The following is a 24542-nucleotide window of genomic DNA, read 5'->3' as shown; positions in this document are numbered from 1 at the left end:
ATATAAGTTAAATAAGCAGGGTGACAATATACAGCCTTGACGTACTCCTTTTCCTATTTGGAATCAGTCTGTTGTTCCATGTCCAGTTCTAACTGTTGCTTCCTGACCTGCATACAGATTTCTCAAGAGGCAGGTTAGGTGGTCTGGTATTCCCATCTCTCTCAGAATTTTCCACAGTTGATTGTGATCCACACAGTCAAAGGCTTTGGCATAGTCAATAAAGCAGAAATAGATGTTTTTCTGGAACTCTCTTGCTTTTTCAATGATCCAGCGGATATTGGCAATTTGATCTCTGGTTTCTCTGCCTTTTCTAAAACACTGGCCCTATGCAAAACAGCCAAGACATGGAAGCAACCTAGATGTTCATGGAGAAATGAATGGATAAAGATGCGGTACATGCATACAGTGGAGTACTACTCAGTCACAAAAGAACACAATAATGCCACTTGCAGCAACACAGACAGACCTAGAGTTTGTCATACTGAGTGTAGTAAGTCAGACAGCGAAAGACAAATATCACATGACATCACCTACATGTGAAATCTTTAAAAAATGATACAAATGAACTTATTCAAAGAAGAGAAATAGAATCACAGACATAGGAAACAAGTTTGTGTTTACCAAGGAGGGTACGAGGGAGTGGGGAAGAAGAAGAGATTAATTAGGAGTTTGGGGCTAACATATATACACTGGGAACTATACTCAGTATCTTATAATAACCTATAAGCAAAAGAATCTGAAAAAGAATGTATAACTGAATCACTTTGCTGTACACTTGAAACTAACACAACATTGTAAATTAACTACACTTCAACTTGAAAAGAAAAACTTTCTAAAAAGAAAAAGTGATTCACAGGTGGCACACTACTTTTGCTGTGACCTCGGGGGATGGGAAGAGCCATGTGCTGTGTGCAGCAGAGCCAGAGGAGAGGGCCAGGAACGGGGAGGAACTGTGGGGCTGGCACACAGGTTCTCTGGACGTCTTCTTAGGAGAGGAAAAATTAATCTCCTGATAAGCCATGGTAAGTGGCTTTTAAAGAAGGAAGATAAGTCCTTGGTTAAGCCACTATAAGTAACTTTTAAAGAGAGAAAATGAATCATCAAAGATCCTAAAAGAGACTAGAGACTTGAACTGACCCTTTCACTTCAGTAGCCCTCCTCTTGTGCAGGTCCCCTCAGAGTAAATGCCTCCCACCACAAAAGACACAAAGTGCAACAACTGACGGAAACCCAGACCTGCTGTGACTTCGACAACTTGGGGTTTACTTTTCCCACCAAACAAGCAGTCTAGAGCAAAGTGGATTTCACATTTGAGGCAACAGGTTTACAGTGTCAAGGCCATGATTTCTATAAGTCTCCCATTTCCTCATGGCTACAATATGGTTGCTCTTACTCCATGTATCACATTCACGTTCAGGACAGGAAGAGAGGAAAAGAGGTGATGTCAGTCCTTTTTATCAAGAAGACAAAAAGCTCACCCAGAAAACTTCAAGCAAACACTTGCTTGTATCTTGTTGGTTTGATGCATACTGTATGGCCTCCCAGCTGCAAGGGAGTCTTAAAATGTGAACAGTTTTTATAGTCTAAGTAGTAGAGGCATGGGAGGGCAAAGGACGTTGAGAACAACTACAGGACAATCCAGCTCACAGTGTGTGCCTCTGTGTGTACACTTGGATAGGGTGCAAAAGTTAGTATGTAGAAGTGATGAATAAAATGTGACCCCTGACAGTTTATATTTTTTACTGCCTGCCTTAAGAATATTTTTAAATGTGACAATATAATGGATTTTAGATTTGAAGCATAAGCTGAAAAGCAGAAACACTGAGAGCTTTTCCCAATTCCAAAAATAAAGCATTAACCAAGTAGCTATATATTTATGTTTATATGCTTCCTATTAAAATTTAATCCTCCTGTCACATAAATGCACATCCAAAACTTTAAAATATTTATTTCCTGTATATTTCTCCTTAAATATAAGTTTTCAGCTGTTTAGCAAACTACATTACAATTTTAATTAACTTCTCAGGATCTACAAACCAGTTCTGTTCCCTCAGTTTTGCTAAATAGTAAACGGTTCAGTTATAACTTAAGTCTCAAAGATTTGCTACTTTTTTATCATAAGCTTTCCTACAAAGAAAGTCAATTACCCTATAGAGTCACCATTAGCCTTCAGTGCAAAACCATTACATTCACAAATACTTTTATCTGAGCCATTGGAATATGTGTTAAACATTAAAACTCTTCATCTTAAATACTCAGAAGATACCTCCTAAGAACAAGGATATCTTCTTCCCTAACCACAATATTATTATCATATCTTTTTAAACAGAACTAGAGCAAATAATCCTAAAATTTAAAATTTATATGGAACCATAAAAGACCCAGAATTGCCAAAGTGATCCTGAGAGGAAAAAAGTAAAGCTGGAGGCATAATCTTTCCAGCCTTCAGACAATATTACAAAGCTATAGTAACCAAAACAGTGTGGTAATGGCACAAAAACAGACACATGAATCAATGGAACAGAACAGAGAGCCCAGAAATAAACCCCTACACCTATGGTCAATTAATCTAGGACAAAGGAGGCAAGAATGCATCAATACAATGGAGGAAAGACAATCTCTTTAGGAAGTGACATTGGGAAAGCTGGATAGACACATGTAAATCAATGAAGTCAGAACACAGCCTCACATCATACACAAAAATGAACTCAAAATGGATTAAAAACATAAGTAAAGAGATGAAACTCCTAGAAGAGAACATAGGCAAAACATTTCCTGACATAAACTGTACCAATGTTGTCTTAGGTCAGAGTCTCCCAAGGCAGTAGAAGTAAAACCAAAAGAAAACAAATGGGACCTAATCAAATTTATCAGCTTTTTCAGAGAAAAGGAAACCATAAACAGAACAAAAAGACAGCCTACAGACTGGGAGAAAATATTTGCGAATGGGGAGACCAACAAGGGCTTTGTTGTTGTGGTTCAGTCATCAAGTTGTATCTGACTCTTTTGCACCTCCATGAACTGTAGCCTCCCAGGCTCCTCTGTCCATGAGATCTTCCAGGCAAGAATACTGGAGTGGGTTGCCATTTCCTTCTCCAGGGATCTTCCTGATTCAGGGATCAAAATCTCCTGCACTGGCAGATGGATTCTTTACCACTGAGCCACCAGGGAAGCCCTTAATCTGAGCTTAGCCTCACCTGAAACTGAAAAATCAACTCAGAAGTGAGATAAATACCAGAAAGTCATCAGTGTCACTGAGCCTCAGATGGACCGTTTGAGAAGCTGCCAGTGTGAGCCGCCCACGATTAATGCTAGTGAATGGACTGGGCTTTACCACACTCACAGGAGGTTCAGAATAGTGTTGTTTACATGTACTTTGGTCTTCACAAATATGTGGTTTCCACAGGCTCAAAAATCATGGTTACTCTCAAATAACTAATGGCTTTTAAAGAAAAATTAGGCTACGATGAGGAGAAGCAACTTCACAACCATAAAAACAATTCTAAAATCTATTATAAATATTATAATAATTATGGATTTCCTTATTTTACTCACATCCACCAAATGTAACTTAAGCCCTATTCAAACTAATCAGTCAGTTATATGTACAACTCAGCCTTCAGCTTCAAATGACTGAACTTTCCTTTCCTCTTGCAACATTACAATTATGTGCTCCAAGTTTACTGTAACTATTAATATTAGTGGCTTTTCTCCACATGCTCACAATGAAAGGAACAGACAAAACCCTTTTTTGGTCACCTAATCAGTACCCTTTGGAGGAAAAGAAAACTCTAGTATGGAAACGAAAGATCTTTATTTTTCTTTCTTTTTCAGCATGGGATGAAACACATTCTTTGAGTGATTTTAATTAAATCCTAATACTTCACAAACATCTTTTAACAAAAATTCAAAATAAAGTACCTATTGTGAATGCTCAGCAGCTCCCAGTTCTGTGATGGCCCCAATCTTTATAATCAAGTCCACAGTGCCTAAATCTGGCTAACTTTGAAAACAAATATACCAGCAACAAAACTGGTAGGTGTTTTTTGTTTTTTTTAGAGTAACATGACACTGTTTACAGAGCTGTTTTGCTCTTTTCCTTTTTCAGTACTGTGCTTATTACTTGCTTTCTAACCAAATACTATTACCAAATTATTTCCAGTTATCAAAATTTGGTAGGAAATTTAAATGGTCTTTTCTTTGTTTTCCAAAAGGCTTGAGTAAGAACACATTTGCTGTTGTTGACATCATCATCCTCTGCTATTTAAAAAGCACCAAGTGTCCAAAATAAATGGATTTCCAGGCTCTAAGAGAAGGCTAGAGCTCTTGTGTAAACAGAAACCTAGGCCACAGGGAAAAAACCAACTTGGGTTGTGAATGCACAAAGTTCAACCAAGTCACACCTCTGTTGCCGGATACTCACTTCCACTCATTCCAATAGGTTCATCTGGCTAATGTGCTGCTGTTCAATTGTTAGTAATTTAATACAATCACAAGCTTTTCTTTTTTTCTTATTTGTAACAGGAGAGGAAGAAGAGGAAAATGACTGAGCTCCCCAGGACAGGACGACCCAGCTTTCTCCAAGACTCCACTTCAGGAGCAGCACATCAGCCACACCACAGGAAGCAACCTCTGGGCTTCCTGGGAATTGTGATGATACTGTTTCTGACCCTCAACATGCACTAAAAAAACAAATCTGGGTGCTAATTTCAATTTAATAAGCAGATGAGCTATTTATTTTCAAATGATGATTACCTGGGTCAATAAGTAGGAATTTTAACCACCCGCTCTAGCCAAAGAAAGAAAATAATGTGTCAAATTCTTACGACTTTCAACAATTCCACTGAGTATAATCTAACCAATCACTCTTCCTATTCTCCCTCCTCTCAGCCTTACAGCACAAGCTTTCTGCATCTTGTTTTAAGTGAGATATATGATTACTTCTTAAGCCTCTTTCAATTCTGCCATCAGCTTCCTAAAGAATACTCCTGAAGGCCCTGAGAAAACCACATTAATTTCTAAAGTGACTGTCAATCTTGTAGTCACTTGCTATCTTTCTTCTGTTTTCCTTTTGTCCCTATCCACCCACTCACTTAAATTTATCCTGATTTGTAAAATTCCTATACACTTAAAAATATTCTGGGATTCTATATATGTATCTAAGGTCACTTGGGAAGAATAATCGGAGTGATTTTGCAGCTCGCTGATCCTCCATGAGATACACTCTAGTTAAAGGAGAAAAAAGATGAAAGGCCTTTGCCTAACTATTGAAGAGTATCACTCTTCAATAAGTTTGTGTGCTACTGGTGCACAGTTGAAATGCAAAGTTGTAGATGGCAGTCATCTACAGAACTCTCAACCATCCACCTTATCACCAAAGACCTTGGCTGGAAGACCATCATTTCTGGTCCTCTCTCTCCCAGCTGTTGAGACACGTTTTTTTCTTACCCTGCCATTGCACATGCTTGAAAGTTGACTCATACCCTCCTACCACCTCAGCCTACCAGCTTTTTCTTGATATTCCTTTATATCTCTAAACACATGGAAACTCCTTGGTTATCTCAAAAAATTTAATGTCTCTGGCTTCAAGATGAGTGTCCTCCTTGTCATATCTTTGCTCCCTCTTTCCTGTCTCCTCACAGGTCACTCTTTCCACCCATTCTGAAGGCAGACACCTTAAAGGTTTTCACCCTCTCCTTCATTCATTCCACAGATGTTCTCTTTGCTAGACACTCTTCTGGCTGCTGGGGAGACTGCAGTGCAGGAGGTGGGGGGTAGAATAACTGTCAAAATCTCTGCTCTCAGAGTCTGTGCCATGCTTGAGAGAGACAATAATAATAAAGTACAGGATAAAGTAAGTGGCAAGAAGAAACACAAACCACAGTAGGAGAAGTTAAAACTGTAGGCAGGGTGGTTGGGAAAGACCTCTTTGAGGAAAGTACATACACGCAGATCTGGCCTCCTCAGCTGGATCATCCATTCTATGAAAGATGCCACAATTCCCTAAATTCCAAGGACAAGTTCCCGAGTCTCAACTTCCCTCTCAAGCTCCAGGCCCACAAATCCAACTGACTGTCTTGCCTACAGACACCTCTATGCCAATACAACGGTCAAAATCAACCGCATTCTCTCTACATGTTCAACGTTCCGTGCATGACATTCTTATAATCTCTTGTTGCCCCTGTAAGTCCAAGTCCAAGAGGATCAAAACTCTCGTTACTTTGATGGTTCTTTCACTGCGTTTGTCCCATTCAGTCACCCGTCAAGAATCTCCAGGATTCTCTCGCTGAGGGTTTCTGGCTCCTGACTCTCCTTTCTATCCACTCGAGTTCTGCTTCTCTACTTGCCGTGACCTTCACATCAGTAGTTTCACCTACAGAGCCTCCCTCCTCCAATCCATCCCACGTCCTACCATTGCACTCTGCTGCCAAAGCCTTATGTGGCTCTCTCCAGTACAGTAAGTCCAATTTGGGGGTGTTCTTTTTCATTTGTAATTACACCACTCTCCCTAATATACTCTGTCCATTTGTTAAGTTAGATTATTTGCTGTTCACAAACCCAGTCCAAGAATCTCCCTCCTGAAGGAACCTCATTCATGACACTCCCCTAGATCTACTAGATATGACACTTCTTCCTCTGCTTCTTTTGAACTCTGCTTTTCCTACTTAACATATTAAGGGTTTAATTATGAAGTTTTTCATAAAACATAAAAAGATACATGTAGCCTATTAACAGAACACATTAAATAGAACAAATGTTGATTGATATACCAAACAACTAGAAAAATCCAACATTATTAATCGTGTTTAGACTCCCCACGTCCTTCTCTCCCAAAGGAAACCACCATCCTGAAGTATTTTTCCATAACTTCTTGCTCTTGTACATAGTTTTACCATGTATGCATGTCTTAATAGTGTCTAGTTTTACAAAGTTATATTCATGGTGGCAACACTGACTGCAGTCCTTGGCAAACTGCATTTTTAACTTAGTATTATGATTTTAAGGTTCTTTCATAAGGATGAGTGTCTCTGCGATCCATTCATTTTCACTGCCACACAGCAACCTTCTGTTGATGGACACTGGCGTGGTTTCCATTTTCTGCTATTAAGAAAAAAACAATCCTGTGCATATTGCTGTGCATGTCACGCAGGGCGTGTGAATACAGGACTAGAATTTCTGGGTTATGGGGCACGAACATGTTCCACTTTTTATAAGACTGATAAATATGTTTCTAAAAATGACTGTATCTATTGAAAAACAGCAATGTCTAAAACTTCTACTTATTTCATATTTTCTACCTAGTGGCTCTAATATCTAAAGTCTTTGGTGGTCTGGTTAAAGTTTTTGTTGACATACATTCTCTCATAGTAACTCTCCATCATGTGTGTTTCATTTTAATTTTAGCTCTTATTTTGAATTCACAGTTGAGCACTTCTTTGAGACCTGAATGGAAAGAGCATTGCTTCAGGAAGGATTTTCATTTACTTCCGTCAAGCCCCTAGAAGCTTCATATAACTAGGAATATCTTAAACAAAGATTCTAACCCATTCATTTGAAAGTGTGATTTTGTCATTAATATTTTGTCCAACATTATTAGATTATTTGCAGTCAAAATTTCTAGGATCTCCACTTGACAAAATTGCCAGGAATGAAGGCCCTATATTTCCTCTACTTTAGTATGAAACTTAGATTTCACATTTAAACTGCATCTTACATTTTATTTACTGTACATTTGACCTTTTGCTCCTCTTAGAATGCAAGTTCCTTGACAGTGAGGCTGCTCTGTTGTATTTATCTGTGAATCTTTCACAGTTTTCACAGCAGCCAGCAAAGTATATTCATGGCTTTCAATGAATTTTATTAAACAAAAATATGCCCAAAATCTGCAGTATAAAAACCTAGGGCCCAACAATTAGTGGTAAATAATGCATTCAGAAAATTAAGATCATGGCATCTGGTCCCATCACTTCATGGCAAATAGATGGGGAAATAGAGGAAACAGTGTCAGACTTTATTTTGGGGGGCTCCAAAATCACTGCAGATGGTGACTGCAGCCATGAAATTAAAAGACACTTACTCCTTGGAAGGAAAGTTATGACCAACCTAGATAGCATATTCAAAAGCAGAGACATTACTTTGCCAGCAAAGGTCCATCTAGTCAAGGCTATGGTTTTTCCAGTGGTCATGTATGGATGCAAGAGTTGGACTGTGAAGAAAGCTGAGCGCTGAAGAATTGATGCTTTTGAAGTGTGGTGTTGGAGAAGACTCTTGAGAGTCCCTTGGACTGCAAGGAGATCCAACCAGTCCATTCTGAAGGAGATCAGCCCTGGGTGTTCTTTGGAAGGAATGATGCTAAAGCTGAAACTCCAGCACTTTGGCCACCTCATGCGAAGAGCTGACTCATTGGAAAAGACTTTGATGCTGGGAGGGATTGGGGGCAGGAGGAAAAGGGGACGACAGAGGATGAGATGGCTGGATGGCATCACTGACTCGATGGACATGAGTTTGAGTGAACTCCGGGAATTGGTGATGGACAGGGAGGCCTGGCACGCTGCAATTCATGGGGTCGCAAAGAGTCAGACACGACTGAGCAACTGAACTGAGCTGAACTGAATGCTTTGGGGGTGCCTAATTTATTGTTTTCTTTATTTTACAATTTGCACATGACAGTACAACAGGCTATATATCACAATGTTTAGACAATGAAGGAAAAACATCTTTTTTAATAGATTTCAAAAAATAAGTTCTCTGAGGAAGAAGATTTTAGGGCTTGAAAAGAAGAAACATACATGAAGAATATGCAGAAAAGTCTTGTAGGAATCCAAAGATGCACTGGTAAAGAGACCAGTATATACTTTAAGTTTTCTAAATTATAAAGAAACTCATGAAATATCATATATGACCTCAGATAAGAAGTCAAAATGTATAATGACAATATACTTTTGCTCCTCCTATGAAAGCTAATGCTTATAAATTATCAAGGTTTTACCTAAGAAGCTGGTCATTAAAAGAAAATATATATCAAATATAATTTCTCGAGGTGGCAGAAAAATCACAAAAGTGGACTCCCTTCAAACCCAGTTATTGATGGCATTCTGGCATCATCATAGGGTGACAGCAAGCCTATGATGTCAAAAAGAGTGTAAGCACATTCCCCAAAGGAATAAAATAAAGGAACACAGAGCAAAACCCCTTCTTTAAAAAAAAAAAATCATAATACTATATACCACCTAGAATTTTTCAGTAAGAGTCACCTAGTCTGTATTTTGATGATATCAACAATTTAGCTTAGAAATTCAGAGAGAAATTTGATTCTTACAGATAACATTTTATCAATGATCATATTTAGCAGAGAGCCAAACCAACTAAAAAATGTACTATGACATTACTTAGGGCTTCCCTGATAGCTCAGTTGGTAAAGAATCCACCTGCAATGCAGGAGACTCCTGTTTGATTCCTGGATCGGGAAGATCTCCTGGAGAAGGGATAGGCTACCCACTCCAGTATCCTTGGGCTTCCCTTGTGGCTCAGCTGGTAAAGAATCTGCCTGCAATGCAGGAGACCTAGGTTTGATCCCTGGGTTGGGAAGATCCCCTGGAGAAAGGAAAGGCTACCCACTCCAGTATTCTGGCCTGGAGAATTTCATGAACTGTATAATCCATGGGGTTGCAAAGAGTTGGACACAACTGAGGGACTTTCACTTCACTTCATGACATCACTTGTAGAGAACTGGGCAGGAAGTTCACATACCACATGTGCAGCCGGAGTTTGCATGAAAAAAAAACAATTCATAAAACCAAGTTTGTTCAAAAACAACCATGAATAGGAAAAGTCACATCCAAACATTGTAAGAGTTTGTGTGTGTGTGTGTGTGTGTGTGTGTGTGTGTGTATAATTTAAAAAGCACAACTAAAGAGGAAATCTATTTAAGCATTCAGTCTATAATCAACTGGTTAGTATGAAGTATTATTAAGGCACTATTTTTACAGTACCTTTTTTATGGGAGTATGTTACACAAACAGTGGTTTTTTGAAAAAGGGCACAAATTGGTTATTCTCTTTTATGCTTCCTATATTAAGTCAAATGAAAGCTCTGGATCTTTGCATTAAAGGTAACATAAGTGGAAACAAAAACATTTTAATATTCAAAACGTCTTTTGATTTTACTCTATTCATTCTATCATAGTAAAGTTTTATTTATCAAAAATCAATTTTCAAAGAACCCTACATTTAAAATAATTTCAGAGGTTTCACATTGCAAAAAAAAAAGGGGGGTGGAGAATCTTTTAATAAGTTACTGACTACTTTAGAAAAAATACATAAAAACAAATTATTTAATCATAGTGTAAAATTACTTTTTTTAAAAATTCCTTATTATTGTGGAGGGTCACAGATATCAAACATACCACTACTCAAAAAGACAGGGTTATTTTAAAATTCTGCACAGATGATTATTACTGTGTCATTTTAGAATATTTTATTTAAGGCAATTTTACCATTAATAAAAGTTAAATGTCAACTGAAAGAAAATCATCCAAACAGTACAACAGAAAAGTGGTCTAAAGTTGTGAGCAGATAATTCATAGACTAACATAAAAGGCCAAGCTATATTTGAAAATTTACTCATCAGAAAAGAGATAAATTAAAACTGGAAACCATTTTTTTAATCCATGATTTTAGGGAAAAAAAATTTTTTAATGTGATAATAACCATTGGGAAAAGAGTATGGAGGAGATGTCCAGTGTCTGGTCCAATATATACAGAGCTTAGAGGTCATCACTCTACACTAACAAGTAAAAAGCTGAACAAAGAGACTTATTTTAAAACAAACAACTAATTTCATAAAATAGTAAAGAACCTGACCTGACCCCCTTGCTTCTCATCCAGGCTTCTGGATATATACAACAATTTACTTTGTTATAACATTTTGTAAATATCATCTATGCTTCTTGAAAATTCTCAAGTGGTCCCAGAAATTTTTTATTTTCCAATCCCATTTCCAACTCCAAATAAACTGATTAAAATTCATATTAAAATATGATTACACCTCATATTTACAAGTGTAATCTAGTAGAGAATTCATAAAATTTAGCATGGTGGAGGAATTTAGAAATTGTCTCTTTTTTAACTTTTCCCCTATAAGAAAACAAAACAGAACTTAAGTAACTTGCTAGATCCAGTGAGTCAGACACACAGTTAAGAGCAGAACCCAGCTGTCCTAACTCTAGGAATAGTCTTCTGTATTCCACATTATGTTTTATTTATAAAAGGAAGGGGCAGCATGATCTTGCAAAACAAACACCCACTGACTAACCAGCTGAGTTTGGGCAAGTCACCAAACTCTTGTAAAATAGGTGCTTCAACGATTTAGTGAGCACAGGTGATAAACTGAGCTCTAAAGTTTCTTACTCCTTTCCAAGAGTCTGGAATTTTTAAGATGGAGTTCAATATGCATGAGGTCATGGGATGGAGCGGGAAAACAGAGTACTGCAACCTAACTCTCTGAGCAGTTTCAAAAGTTATACAAAAGGTGAGGGTAACAAAGTATCAGAAGAGAAAGGAGGGGAGCTCACACCTGGAGATGGATAACTAGCTAGTGAATCTGTGGTTTCAGATGTAAACCCAGCATTCCATGATGGTAACTGTTAAAGCAAAAGAATAAAAAGACGAGTCTGATGCTGATACATCTGAGGATGGAGTAACATGAATATCATAAACCTTTTTCTGAAAAATAAGGCAGACCTCAAAGGCCGTTGCTAACACATGCCTCAGCTCACAATTTGTTATCAGATGATTCTTACCAGCATGCATGTAGTTCATACCATTATTTACATTTTCATAACCTCAGGTCATGACTGGAAGAAAGCACCTGTTACAAAATCTCTTCATATTGAATTTTTTTCCCTATAGTTATTCACTCTCTTCTTCCTTCAGATAAATTCAGTTCTTTTTTGCTTATAATCTGTTTTTCTTTCTCTCTCTACCCTAAAATCTTCCCTAAAAGGGCATGATACTTACTAAGGGCTGAGTGACAATGCTTATAAATCTGAGGAAGTAATTCAGTTTTATCCCCATCCCTGGAACCCCTCATCTAGCCCATCAGTTGCATGTTATATTATAAAACTTATATTTGGTCCTTTGAATGGACTTTCATAAATTCTAAGCAGAGATCGCTTTGAGATGAAAAGTGTTTTGAGTAGGTAAAGCCTAAATTCTGACAAGATAGATCAGGGCAACCCTTGCTAGCCGGACCCACACCAGCACCCTAAAGGTAGGGCTGGGGAAGGGGTGTGACTAGACACCTGGACACTGTGAGCAAACTGGAAAAAAAAGCCCTGATCCCTGGCTGATCTAGCCCTGCTGCCCGTTGGGAACACGTTGCTCCATGTAAGAGTTATATAGGTGCCGAGCCCTCACCATGCCAACCCTACAGTCATATCTCTGTCTCTGTGCCCACATTCCTGTCTTCCCCTCTTTTCTGGCTTCCTGGGGCCAGTTCTAGGAGTCTGCCATCAGTGAGTCCTTTCAGGATGATTTTTTTTCCCAGACACTTGTCTGTATTGTCCCCACCATGTAATTCGCACCTCATATTATCCTCTTAATTCTCTACTTGGAGATACCCTCCAGATTAAACCCTGTGAGAGTCTTTCCCTAGTTTATGAGTTCATGGCTTCTTACTCTAAATTTTTAACATTTTATATAAAGCGTAGAAGAAATATGGCTTATATTTCTTATACAATTTCATAAGCCTTTAATAGAGGTAAGTTCAATGTTAAAAAGATGGGAAAATCCAGAGTCAGTAGTTTTAATCAAAAGTAACAGTTATCTATAGAGAAATTGGTAGGCTATAGAAAATCTTTCCACAGATTAGACAAAGGCATCCCTTCTTCCAACCAGATATAGCTTCACAATGGCAAATGGAGCCAGGCTAATTTTCAGCTCAACCCTAGACAACTATAAAAAGAGTCAAGTTGCATCACAGAAAAGATTTCAAGGGAGGTAGTCCTTTGAATTTTGTTTTAGTAGAATTTTATTCTATTGTGTATCATTCTAATCTTGGACAACATTTCACAGCTTGGACATTCCATTGGTTAGATGGTAAATTTTATACAATAGTAGCTATTTTGATGAAATTTCTTTTAACACCAATGTGAGTTGAGTGTCTAAGTCCATGCTAGGCCCTGGACTTCAGTTTAGCAATACAAACATGATACCTGACTCATGAAGCTTACAGCTCAGCAAAACAATCTCTGTTTAGAAGGAAATTACATTTTTTCGACATTATACTTACTGATGAACTTGTTTTGCATGGTCTCCAGCAGAGCCTGGTGGGCATCTTCGGCTTGTAGAGCGTGTGAACATTCTCTAGCCAGTATGGTGCGCACAAGATGCTCCCCACACCCTAGAAATCCAAGGAAACCAAGAACGGTTGAGCAAAGGCAGTAGTAAATATCCTTCTTGTCTTAGTAGCACTAAGATGCCCATATGCACCACTGGAGAAGTAGTTATGTTGGAAAATAATTCATTGATGGATGAAATGATTTCTATGTATAATTTGTTTAGTAACTTTAGTAATGAGATTTGGCAGAAACTAAAGAAACATAGGACTGTCTAATCTTGAAAGGAAATGAAGAAAATAAAAATAATTCCCCTTTCTCATAGAAATTATTCCCATAAGACAGGAATTTAGATTCTCTACCTAGGAACTATTGAGGGTTCTGTTTCGTTTCCTTTGCTGAATAATCGCAAAAAACTGTTGTATAATTTCCACACAGTAGGTTCTTACTGGTTATCTATTTCATATGTAGTAGTATGTATATTTTAATCAAAAGTTCTTAAGTTCACGAAATTTAAACCAATACAAACTGATGTAACACACGGTTCTGTTTGGCTAGTATGTACTCTAACAGACATCAGGCAATAAATCTACTGTGAAAATATAATCTGCAATTTTTAAAATAGTTCCATTCATTTCAGAAGTGTTCTTTCCATATGTAGACCTCTTCTCCTCTCCCTCCTCCCTGTGTCCCCATATACACATGCACATATGCACATACACATGTGTGTATATTATGTATACACATACATTACACACTCATCGTCAAAAATACAAACTGTTCAAAACCTGTCAATGCTTTTTTTTTTAAATCACTTATATTTTGTCAGAAATCTTTGTTGTTGTTCAGTCATTGTGTCCAACTCTTGGCGACCCCATAGACTGCAGCACGCCAGCCTCCTCTGTCCTTCACTACCTCCCAGAGTTTACTCAGATTAATGTCCATTGAGCTAGTGATGCTTTCTAACTATCTCATCCTCTGCTGCCCCCTTCTCCTTTTGCCTTCCATCTTTCCCAGCATCAGGGTCTTTTCCAATAAGTCAACTGTTCGCATCAGGAGGCCAAAGTATTGGAGTTTTAGTCTGACTGCCAGAAATACCTTTCCCATATTTTTTGGTAAAGTAAATCTTAATTTCTTTCAAGATCTCAATATCTCTTTGAGAGTATCTATACTTAAGACCTTCATCTAGGTATGCAATTTAATATATAACTTGTGGATAGGATTATGGTGATCCCTATTTTGTTAAAGCTTTGCACTATTATTTTTATAACTGAAGAAAAATTAAAATAAAGCTAATAGAAAAGAAACCATTTTTGATACTTATTAAAACTCCATAAAATTTAATTCCCTTTGTATACATATTTGATGTTGAACAGTGAAATGTTATACTTTAGAACAATAATAATTATTAGGAAATTGGCATATTATAAGCTAAATGGATGTTCAGAAGGTTATGTACACATGACTCAAGTCAAACAGCTAAACCACATGAAGTTAACGTTACATCAAAAATATACAGTATGTGGCAGAGAAACTTTTTCCTCTGTTGTTATACAGGAATATATAGGGGTTTTCCAAGAAACTTAACATTATGACTTCTTTTCTGACATATATCACCTTTAACAAAAGAGCCTTGGCACCAAAAGTTTGTTCTCCTGCACGTTCCAATCAAAGAAACTCTGACTTCTGTGGTTTTATGCACAGATTTTTAAGGTTTCTTATAACACGCTGCCATACAGCTGAGGGCTTCCCTGGTTGCTCAGCTGGTAAAGAATTTGCCTGCAATGCAGGAGACCTGGGTTCAATCCCTGGGTTGGGAAGATCCCCTGGAGAAGGGAATGGCTACACACTCCAGTATTCTGGCCTGCAGGATTCTGTCCATGGGGTCACAAAGAGTCAGACATGACTGAGCAACTTTCAGTTTCATACAGCTGAAGTGTGATTCAGAGCCTAACAGGTCCATTCTTTATTCATTAATATTAGAAATAAATCTTTCAATACACCTTCCTTTTGTTCTTAATCATGTAAGCAACAGTGTATTTATTTCCTCAGATTTTAGCAGAAAACATGGGTTATACAAAGAATGAAGACCTAACAACAAACCGAGAGGAAAAGGGATAAATAACAAATTCTAAAAGAGCTTAAAATGGTACACACTTTTTTAGCATCAATAAGAAAGACAACTAAATGAACTGAAACAAACAGTGAATTCACAGCTTATGTTTTAAAAAACACCTTTAAAGATGCTGCGGAATCAATTAACTATTCTGAAATGAATAAATGAAAGAAAACAATCAAGCATTTCTCTGGCGTTCCTATAGGAACTCCATAGCAGGGTAGTCAGAATGTTTATAAAGGATAATTCTCTCCATAGCACTATTCTGGCTAATAAATGAGGGAGAAGTTAACAAAATTAGAATAAAATCATTTGTAATCCATAATGTAATAATTGATACAAGCAAAAATCATCAATGGCTGCTAATATCACAAAAAGATATAATCAGATATATGTCCCTTGATAAAATCACACCTTTAGAGTCTTCCCCACGACAAAAAAATTACACCTCAACCTGATCAACGGCAGATGGTGATTGCAGCCATGAAATTAAAAGACACTTACTCCTTAGAAGAAAAGTTATGACCAACCTAGGTAGCATATTCAAAAGCAGACACATTACTTTGCCAACAAAGGTCCGACTAGTCAAGGCTATGGTTTTTCCTGTGGTCATGTATGGATGCGAGAGTTAGACTGTGAAGAAGGCTGAGTGCCGAAGAATTGATGCTTTTGAAGTGTGGTGTTGGAGAAGACTCTTGAGAGTCCCTTGGACTGCAAGGAGATCCAACCAGTCCATTCTGAAGGAGATCAACCCTGGGATTTCTTTGGAAGGAATGATGCTAAAGCTGAAACTCCAGTACTTTGGCCACCTCATGCGAAGAGCTGACTCATTGGAAAAGACTTTGATGCTGGGAGGGATTGGGGGCAGGAGGAAAAGGGGACGACCGAGGATGAGATGGCTGGATGGCATCATGGACTCGATAAATGCGAGTCTGAGTGAACTCCGGGAGTTGGTGAAGGACAGGGAGGCTTGGCATGCTGCAATTCATGGGGTCGCAAAGAGTCGGACATGACTGAGCGACTGAACTGAACTGAACTGAACTGAACCTGATCAAGGCTCTAAATTCAATTATTAATTTCAAGGAATAAAAAACATCTGCAAAACCTATAGCTAACTTCATATTTAGTTGTGAAACACTGAACTGTTTCTCCCTAGTATCAGGTTCTATGAAGACCTACAAGACCTTTTAGAACTAACACCCAAAAAAGATGTCCTTTTCATTATAGGGGACTGGAATGCAAAAGTAGGAAGTCAAGAAACACCTGGGGTAACAGGCAAATTTGGCCTTGGAATACGGAATGAAGCAGGGCAAAGACTAATAGACTTTTGCCAAGAGAACGCACTGGTCATAGCAAACATCCTCTCCCAACAACACAAGAGAACACTCTACATATGGACATCACCAGATGGTCAACACCAAAATCAAACTGATTATATTCTTTGCAGCCAAAGATGGAGAAGCCCTATACAGTCAGTAAAAACAAGACCAGGAGCTGACTGTAGCTCAGATCATGAACTCCTTATTGTCAAATTCAGACTTAAACTGAAGAAAGTAGGGAAAACCACTAGACCATTCAGGTATGACCTAAATCAAATCCCTTATGATTATACAGTAGAAGTGAGAAATAGATTTAATGGACTAAGTCTGATAGACAGAGTGCCTGATGAACTATGGATGGAGGTTTGTGACATTGTACAGGAGACAGATATCAAGACCATCCTCATGGAAAAGAAATGCCAAAAAGCAAAATGGCTGTCTAAGGAGGCCTTACAAATAGCTGTGAAAAGAAGAGAAGTGAAAAGGAAAGGAGAAACAGAAAGATATAAGTATCTGAATGCATAGTTCTAAAGAATAGCAAGGACAGATAAGAAAGCCTTCCTCAGTGATCAGTGCAAAGAAATAGAGGAAAACAACAGAAAGGCAAAGACTAGAGAGCTCTTCAAGAAAATCAGAGATACCAAGGGAACATTTCATTCAAAGATGGGCACAAGAAAGGACAGAAACAGTATTGGACCTAACAGAAGCAGAAGATACTAAGAAGAGGTGGCAAGAATACACAGAACTGTACAAAAAAGATCTTCATGACCAATATAATCACGATGGTGTGATCACTCACCTAGAGCCAGAAATCCTGGAATGTGAAGTCAAGTGGGCCTTAGGAAGTATCACTACGAACAAAGCTAGTGGAGGTGATGGAATTCCAGTTGAGCTATTTCAAATCCTGAAAGATGATGCTGTGAAAGTGCTGCACTCAATATGCCAGCAAATTTGGAAAACTCAGCAGTGGCCACAGGACTGGAAAAGGTCAGTTTTCATTCCAATCCCAAAGAAAGGCAATGCCAAAGAATGCTCAAACTACCGCACAATTGCACTCATCTCACACGCTAGTAAAGTAATGTCTTCAAGCCAGGCTTCAGCAATACGTGAACCGTGAACATCCAGATGTTCAAGCTGGTTTTAGAAAAGGCAGAGGAACCAGAGATCAAATTGCCAACATCTGCTGGATCATCAAAAAAGCAAGAGAGTTCCAGAAAAACATCTATTTCTGCTTTATTGACTATGCCAAAGCCTTTCACTGTGTGGATCACAATAAACTGTGGAAAATTCTGAAAGAGATGGGAATACCAGACTACCTGACCTGCCTCTTGAGAAACCTATATGCAGGTCAGAAAGCAACAGTTAGAACTGGACATGGAACAATAGACTGGTTCCAAATAGGAAAAGGAGTACGTCAAGGCTGTATATTGTCACCCTGCTTATTTAACTTATATGCAGAGTAAATCATGAGAAATGCTGGGCTGGAAGAAGCACAAGCTGAAATCAAGATTGCCGGGAGAAATATGAATAACCTCAGATATGCAGATGACACCACCCTTATGGCAGAAAGTGAAGAGGAACTAAAAAGCCTCTTGATGAAAGTGAAAGTGGAGAGTGAAAAAGTTGGCTTTTAAAGCTCAAGATTCAGAAAACAAAGATCATGGCATCTGGTCCCATCACTTCATGGGAAATAGATGGGGAAACAGTGGAAACAGTGGCTGACTTTATTTTGGGGGGCTCCAAAATCACTGCAGATGGTGATTGCAGCCAGGAAATTAAAAGACATTTACTCCTTGGAAGGAAAGCTATGACCAACCTAGATAGCATATTCAAAAGCAGACATTACTTTGCTAAGGTCCGTCTAGTCAAGGCTATGGTTTTTCCAGTGGTCATGTGTGTGAGAGTTGGACTGTGAAGAAAGCTGAGTGCTGAAGAATTGATGCTTTTGAACTCTGGAGAAGACTCTTGAGAGTCCCTTGGACTGCAAGGAGATCCAACCAGTCCATCCTAAAGGAGATCAGTCCTGGGTGTTCATTGGAAGGACTGATATTGAAGCTGAAACTCCAGTACTTTGGCCACCTCATCCGAAGAGTTGACATTGGAAAAGACTCTGATGCTGGGAGGGATTGGGAGCAGGAGGAGAAGGGAACGACAGAGGATGAGATGGCTGGATGGCACCACTGACTCGATGGACGTGAGTCTGAGTGAACTCCAGGAGTTGGTGATGGACAGGGAGGCCTGGCATGCTGCAATTCATGGGGTTCCAAGGAGTCAGACATGACTGAGCGACTGAACTGAACTGAACTGAATATCAGGAAAAAGGCAATGATGTCTGCTTTTATCACTTTCATTCAACAATACACTGGAGGTTCGAGCCACTGCACTCAGTCAAAATGAAATAGAAAGCATAAAGATCAGAAAGGGAAGGTAAAACTGCTTCTTTTGTAGATGATATAATTGTTTACACAGAAAATCCAAAGGAATCTACCAAACCACCACTAGCATTATCTCTCCAGAGTCTTCCTATCTAGCTAGGAGTCTAAGGCAAATGTTGGCAGCAGACTCCTGTCTGGTACTGATCAGTCCCCAAAATATGAACTTGATTTCCACTTCTTCCCCATCCATGAACACAACAGATTGCTACTGAGCACCTACTTGGTGCTACTGCCAGAGCACACAGCAGTAGACAGAGGTGCTGCTACTGTTTTCAGATCTGCCCAGAGGTGCTAGACCCCTGACTGTCTACTGAATACTCAGTGAATGGCCACCCTAGCCAGTCCGGATGCCCGTGCCTCGACTGTGTGTTTTCCAGACCAACCCTGGGGATCTGGATGGAAACCCTGGATGCAGGAGGCCCCTGGACATCCCCACAGCCCACCGAGAGCCAGTCTCAATGGCAAGGTCTCTCCCATTAATCCCAACTTTTAGACCAGTTCCAGTTCACTCTTCACTCTATTCCAGAGACTCCCACACTCAAAGACTTCAGAATTATAACACATCTCCTCTCTTGTGGGGATCCTCAGCCTTTAACAACCCACACTAAAGATGAATGGGGTCACAAAGAGTCGGACATGACTGAGCGATTGAACTGAACTGAACTGAACTGAAACATTTTAGGCTTTGAAGGCTATGTATGATTTCTGTTAAATACTGTTTTATTTTTGTTAACAACCCTTTTAAAAATTAAACATCATTCTTTGCTCATTGAGCCTGCAAATACAGGCCATGGCCAGATTTGGCCCACTGATCTTAGTTTGACAAGCCTCATAATGGTAAAACCCGTAATACAAAGACAGAAAGGGAGATCATTATCAAAAAAAAAAAAAAACCAAAACAGGGCAATCTGGGAGCCAGGGATTGGGAGACGTGAGCAGATTTTCCAATGAATCAAATAAAACTTTACAGATTAAAAAAAAAAAAACTGTTTAAAACTCAATGCAAGAGAGAATTAGAATATACACCGATGGGAAAAAACTTAAAAGCAGCCTAGAATGATAAAGAGAAGGAAAATGAGTTAACAAGCCTGAAGTGTAAAACGAGAAAATCCAATATATTAACAGGCATTTTGAAAGAGAAGAGGAAAAAAATGAGGAAGTTGCATTAATATTTGAAAAAATAATAAATAAGAAATTCAAGAATTTATGTTATAAGGAAATCCTTGAATCAAAGATACATACAGAGTTTCAAAGAAGATGAATAAAAACAAATCTATCATTAGTGTATATAGTGAAACTCTGGACCAAAGACAAAGAGAAAATATTAAAAACTAATCAAAGAAAATTAGCTCAGTTGGTAAAGAATCTGCCTGCAATGCAGGAGACCCCAATTCAATTCCTCGGCCAGGAAGATATGCTGGAGAAGGGATAGGCTACCCACTCCAGTATTCTTGGGCTTCCCTTGTGGCTCAGCTGGTAAAGAATCTGCCTGCAATGCGGGAGACCTGGGTTTGATCCCTGGGTTGGCAAGATCCCCTGGAGAAGGGAAAGGCTACCCACTCCAGTATTCCAGCCTGAAGAATATAGTCCATGCGGTCGCAAAGAGTCAGACACAACTGAGCAACTCTCACTTTCACTTTCAATCAAAGAAAAAGAAGATCTACAAAAAAATTTTTAACTTAACAGGTAAATTACATATTCCCAAGCAACAGAAGAGGCCAGAAGAATAATATCTTAAAGCTAAAGATGATAAGCAGTAAACAAAACAACTTGTCAACCTAGAATTAGTTACACTATCATTCAAGACTGAGGATCAACAGTTTCAAATTTACAAACTCATTCCTTTGAGATTTAAGCTCCCAGCTTACCTCTACTCTGCCCGACACCACACCTTCTCATAATTCTTGCTGATTTTAGCATCTACCTAGATAAATCTCTCAATATCTTAGCTTCTGGATTTTCTGATATTCTCTCTTCAGATTAACCACACTGTATCATATGGTCACTCCTATGACAATGCCATAATCAGTAATATTAACTCCTCCACAGTCTCAGTTGCAATCACCCCACTGCTCCTATTTTTCCAACTCATCTCTTGACCGCTATAATTGCAACATTCCCTCCACTTCACCAAAAAGTGCCATTCCATTAATTCCCTGGCTTTATAACTCACTGCTCTCAGATACTCACCCCCACCTTATCTAAATAAAATCCCATGCTTCATTAACATGTATCTATTCTCTTACTCCTGAAAGTCTTTAAGTCTCGCTCACGCATCTAACTTAATTGGCAAAAACCTACGCTGGAGTATCAGCCAGAATAACTACACGAGGCTGCAAAAACAAACCACCCCCACATCTCAGTAGCTTAACAACAAAAATATTTGTCATTAATGTTGTAAGTTATACCTGGGTCACCAGAGAGTGTGCTTCAGATAATCACCCGGGAACAAACCCAGGCTGATAGAGGCTCCATCATCTATAACTGCACCTCCTGGATCATATTCCCACCAGGAGAATGAGAGGGCTAGTAAAGGCCGTCTTACAGCTTTAGCCCGGAGGTCACATGTATCATTTCCACTCCAGTCCACTGGCCAGAAATAGCCACAACGTCTCAGCCATTGCAACAGGGCTGTGAAATACAGAGGAGCATATGGATATTCAGGAAGTGTTATATTAAATGTCTCTGGGACATCGGAGTAAACCCAACTTCCCATGCTTGCACCTGCACAGCTAAACGAGGCACAGCCCTCATCCTGTGTCCATGGGGTGACATTCGTGAGCAAGAAGGCCCACCCGCTGAGAAACGTGGGAGAGAAAAGACAGCCCCAGGCACCACACAGCATTACTGAGTAATCCAGTCAGCCCCAACTCCTCTGAGGCTCTGTGTTACGCGGATTTAATACAGAAGCAAAAAAAAAAGCAAACTGTTTAAACCTCTATAATTGAGTTCTCTTCTTTAAGCCAAATTCATTCTTCTTTTTTTTCTTTATTTTGTTTATATATATATATATATATATAACATGAAATTTACCATTTAATCATTTTTTAAGTGTAGAATTCAGTGGCATTCTTATTCAGACTGTAAAACTATCACAACCATCCATCTCCAGCACTTTTCCATCTTCCAAACTAAAACTCTGCACCCATTCAACAACCCCTCATCCCCCACTTCTCCCCAACCCTGACAACCACCATTCTACTTTCCATTTCTATGAATTTGACTACTCTAGGTATCTCACGTAAGTGGAATCATACACTTTTGTCCCTTTCTGACTGATTTAGTTTGCTTAATATAATGTCCCCAAGGCTCATTTCTTACTGAAACAGGTTTCAGAATTCCCTTCCTTTTCAAGGCTGAATAACATTCCACCATATGCACATACCACATTTGGCTTATCTGTTCATCTGCCAATGGACATTCGGGATCAAATGCACTCTTAATCTACATAGAGAGCCATTTACTGGTGAAAGAAAATGGCTTGGCAAACTTTGCACCAAAAGAAGACCAATTCTTTCACCCAATTATACAACTTTGCATTGAGTCAAATACAATTTCTGATAAGTTTATACAGATCTATTTATCAGACATCATTAGAAGACATGAAAAAAGACTATTTATTAACTGAGCTATTTTGGAAAATTCATGATACATTTAATTTCTACCATCAACCAAATTTTTTAATTTGCTTGAATAAATATGAGTAATTTGATTAAAATAAATCCTTATGGTGCCTGAAAATGGAGTCTTAGATAATTAAGAGCCCCTTTTATCTGTGTAAAGGATGAGCCACGTGAAACCACTTCCAGGAAGCCATTGTTAGAGTGCTTATGTGTGGGTTTGTTTGGAATCTAGAAGAATTAATGAAGTATTTTTATTTTTTCCTCATCTTGACATTTCCATCAATGTCATCATTTCTCTCGTTAACACTGGCCAAGTTACAAAAGAACTTCTCTGTATCTTTACTAAAGGAAAGACCTGAGAACTGTGGTCTTGTTCGGAGACCTTCTGTATTCCATGTATCCAATTTTCTCATTCTCTCCCTCTCCCTCTGTCTCTCTCACCCACACACACAGCCCTACCTTAAGGCCACAAGTTCCCGCAAAGTCGGAGGTCAGTATTTTTCTATTCTACAGTCACACTGATGTCTGAATCCAGATGAGTGAGTCTGGGACTCTTCATTTAAACCTCAGTTTCCTCAACAGTAAAAACGGAAGATAGGAGTCATAACTACCTCACAAGGACAAAATGAGACAACATATAGAACATTTAGTGTGAGGCTGGGCACTGAATAAGCACTTCATGCTGCAGTGAGGACCGACTGCCTTAAGAAAAACCATTAGCTATCATTTTCTGTCTCTCCTCATCCTATTCTCTGTATTTTGTTTGTTAGAACAAGGGGATTCCCAGCTGGCCTGACAACCATCACTGAGAGCCTAGAATATAGTTAAAAATGAGTTTAGCCTTTAACTTGCAATTCTGAAGTCTGCTGTTTCCAAGAAAGCTGAGCCCTCACCAAGGGTCAAAATGACCATGTGGTTAAACCTTGCATTATCAGAACAAAACAAATAATATGATGAAGATTTCACTTAGCTTGGGAGGAAACATTTTAACTGTGGTTATCCAGGGATTATGGATTGTGCATGATTTTTCATTCAATATGTATTCCTTCTCTTATTTTTCCCAATTTCTGTAATAAAGGCCTATTGCTTTTTTCCAAGAAGTTCAATGCCCAGCATCAATGTTACACTCCTGCATTCACCATACTTTCTCTTCAGGTAAGATAGTAAAGGGCAAGGCAGGGTCTCTTATAATGAGATTTGGTCTCATACACTTCACTGTCCCATATATGAGTTCATGAATGAATGCTACAGGTGTTTTATTTTATCCAACCTCCATCCAGGTGTTTTATTTTATCCATTTGGTATTTCTACCTCAGCATTAGTGATAGATGTATCCTTCAAATTATTAATAAGATAATTAAAAACATGTAACGTAATAGCCCAATAGCCATATTGTCAAACCATGTTTTACTTCCAAAAGGTTAAGTAGCAAACGGAAAAGCATTTGCATTAAGGACAGAGACACATAAAAGCCTACCAGCTCTTGGCTGACACTGAAGACACATCTTCACTGCATCTCCAGATAATTTTTAGTTGTTTTATCCTTGTCTCATTTAGTGGTGGCAGCAGTGGTAGGAATGGAGCCAGGTTATCACAAAATGAAGGCTGAAAGGCCCTCATGTGTCCAGTGTGCGAAGCAGTGTTCGGATGCAGGGTTTTAATGCAGCGTTTACGTGGTAGAGGATGAGGATACAATTCTCCCAGAGGACCTCA

The 24542-nt window shown here is 38.7% G+C and overlaps 1 protein-coding gene across 3 annotated transcripts in view; it reads right to left on the bottom strand.

Moving 5' to 3' along the window:
• Positions 1 to 24542, bottom strand: part of TASP1 (taspase 1) — a 267226-nt gene that overhangs the window by 84108 nt on the left and 158576 nt on the right. For all 3 annotated transcript variants that reach the window (XR_005722453.1, XM_040248289.1, XM_040248290.1), the window contains one exon: positions 13291 to 13401. Coding sequence is in view for 2 of the 3 variants with exons in the window: in XM_040248289.1 (XP_040104223.1) it covers positions 13291 to 13401 (111 nt within the window). In the remaining variant the exon portion in view is untranslated. The remainder of the gene's footprint in view (positions 1 to 13290; positions 13402 to 24542) is intronic.

The sequence above is a fragment of the Oryx dammah genome, unplaced genomic scaffold (assembly GCF_014754425.2).
Source record: "Oryx dammah isolate SB20612 unplaced genomic scaffold, SCBI_Odam_1.1 HiC_scaffold_10, whole genome shotgun sequence".
NCBI lineage: Eukaryota > Metazoa > Chordata > Mammalia > Artiodactyla > Bovidae > Oryx > Oryx dammah.
The sequence above is the reverse complement of the archived record's forward strand: the minus strand, read 5'-3'. Positions and strand labels throughout refer to the sequence as shown.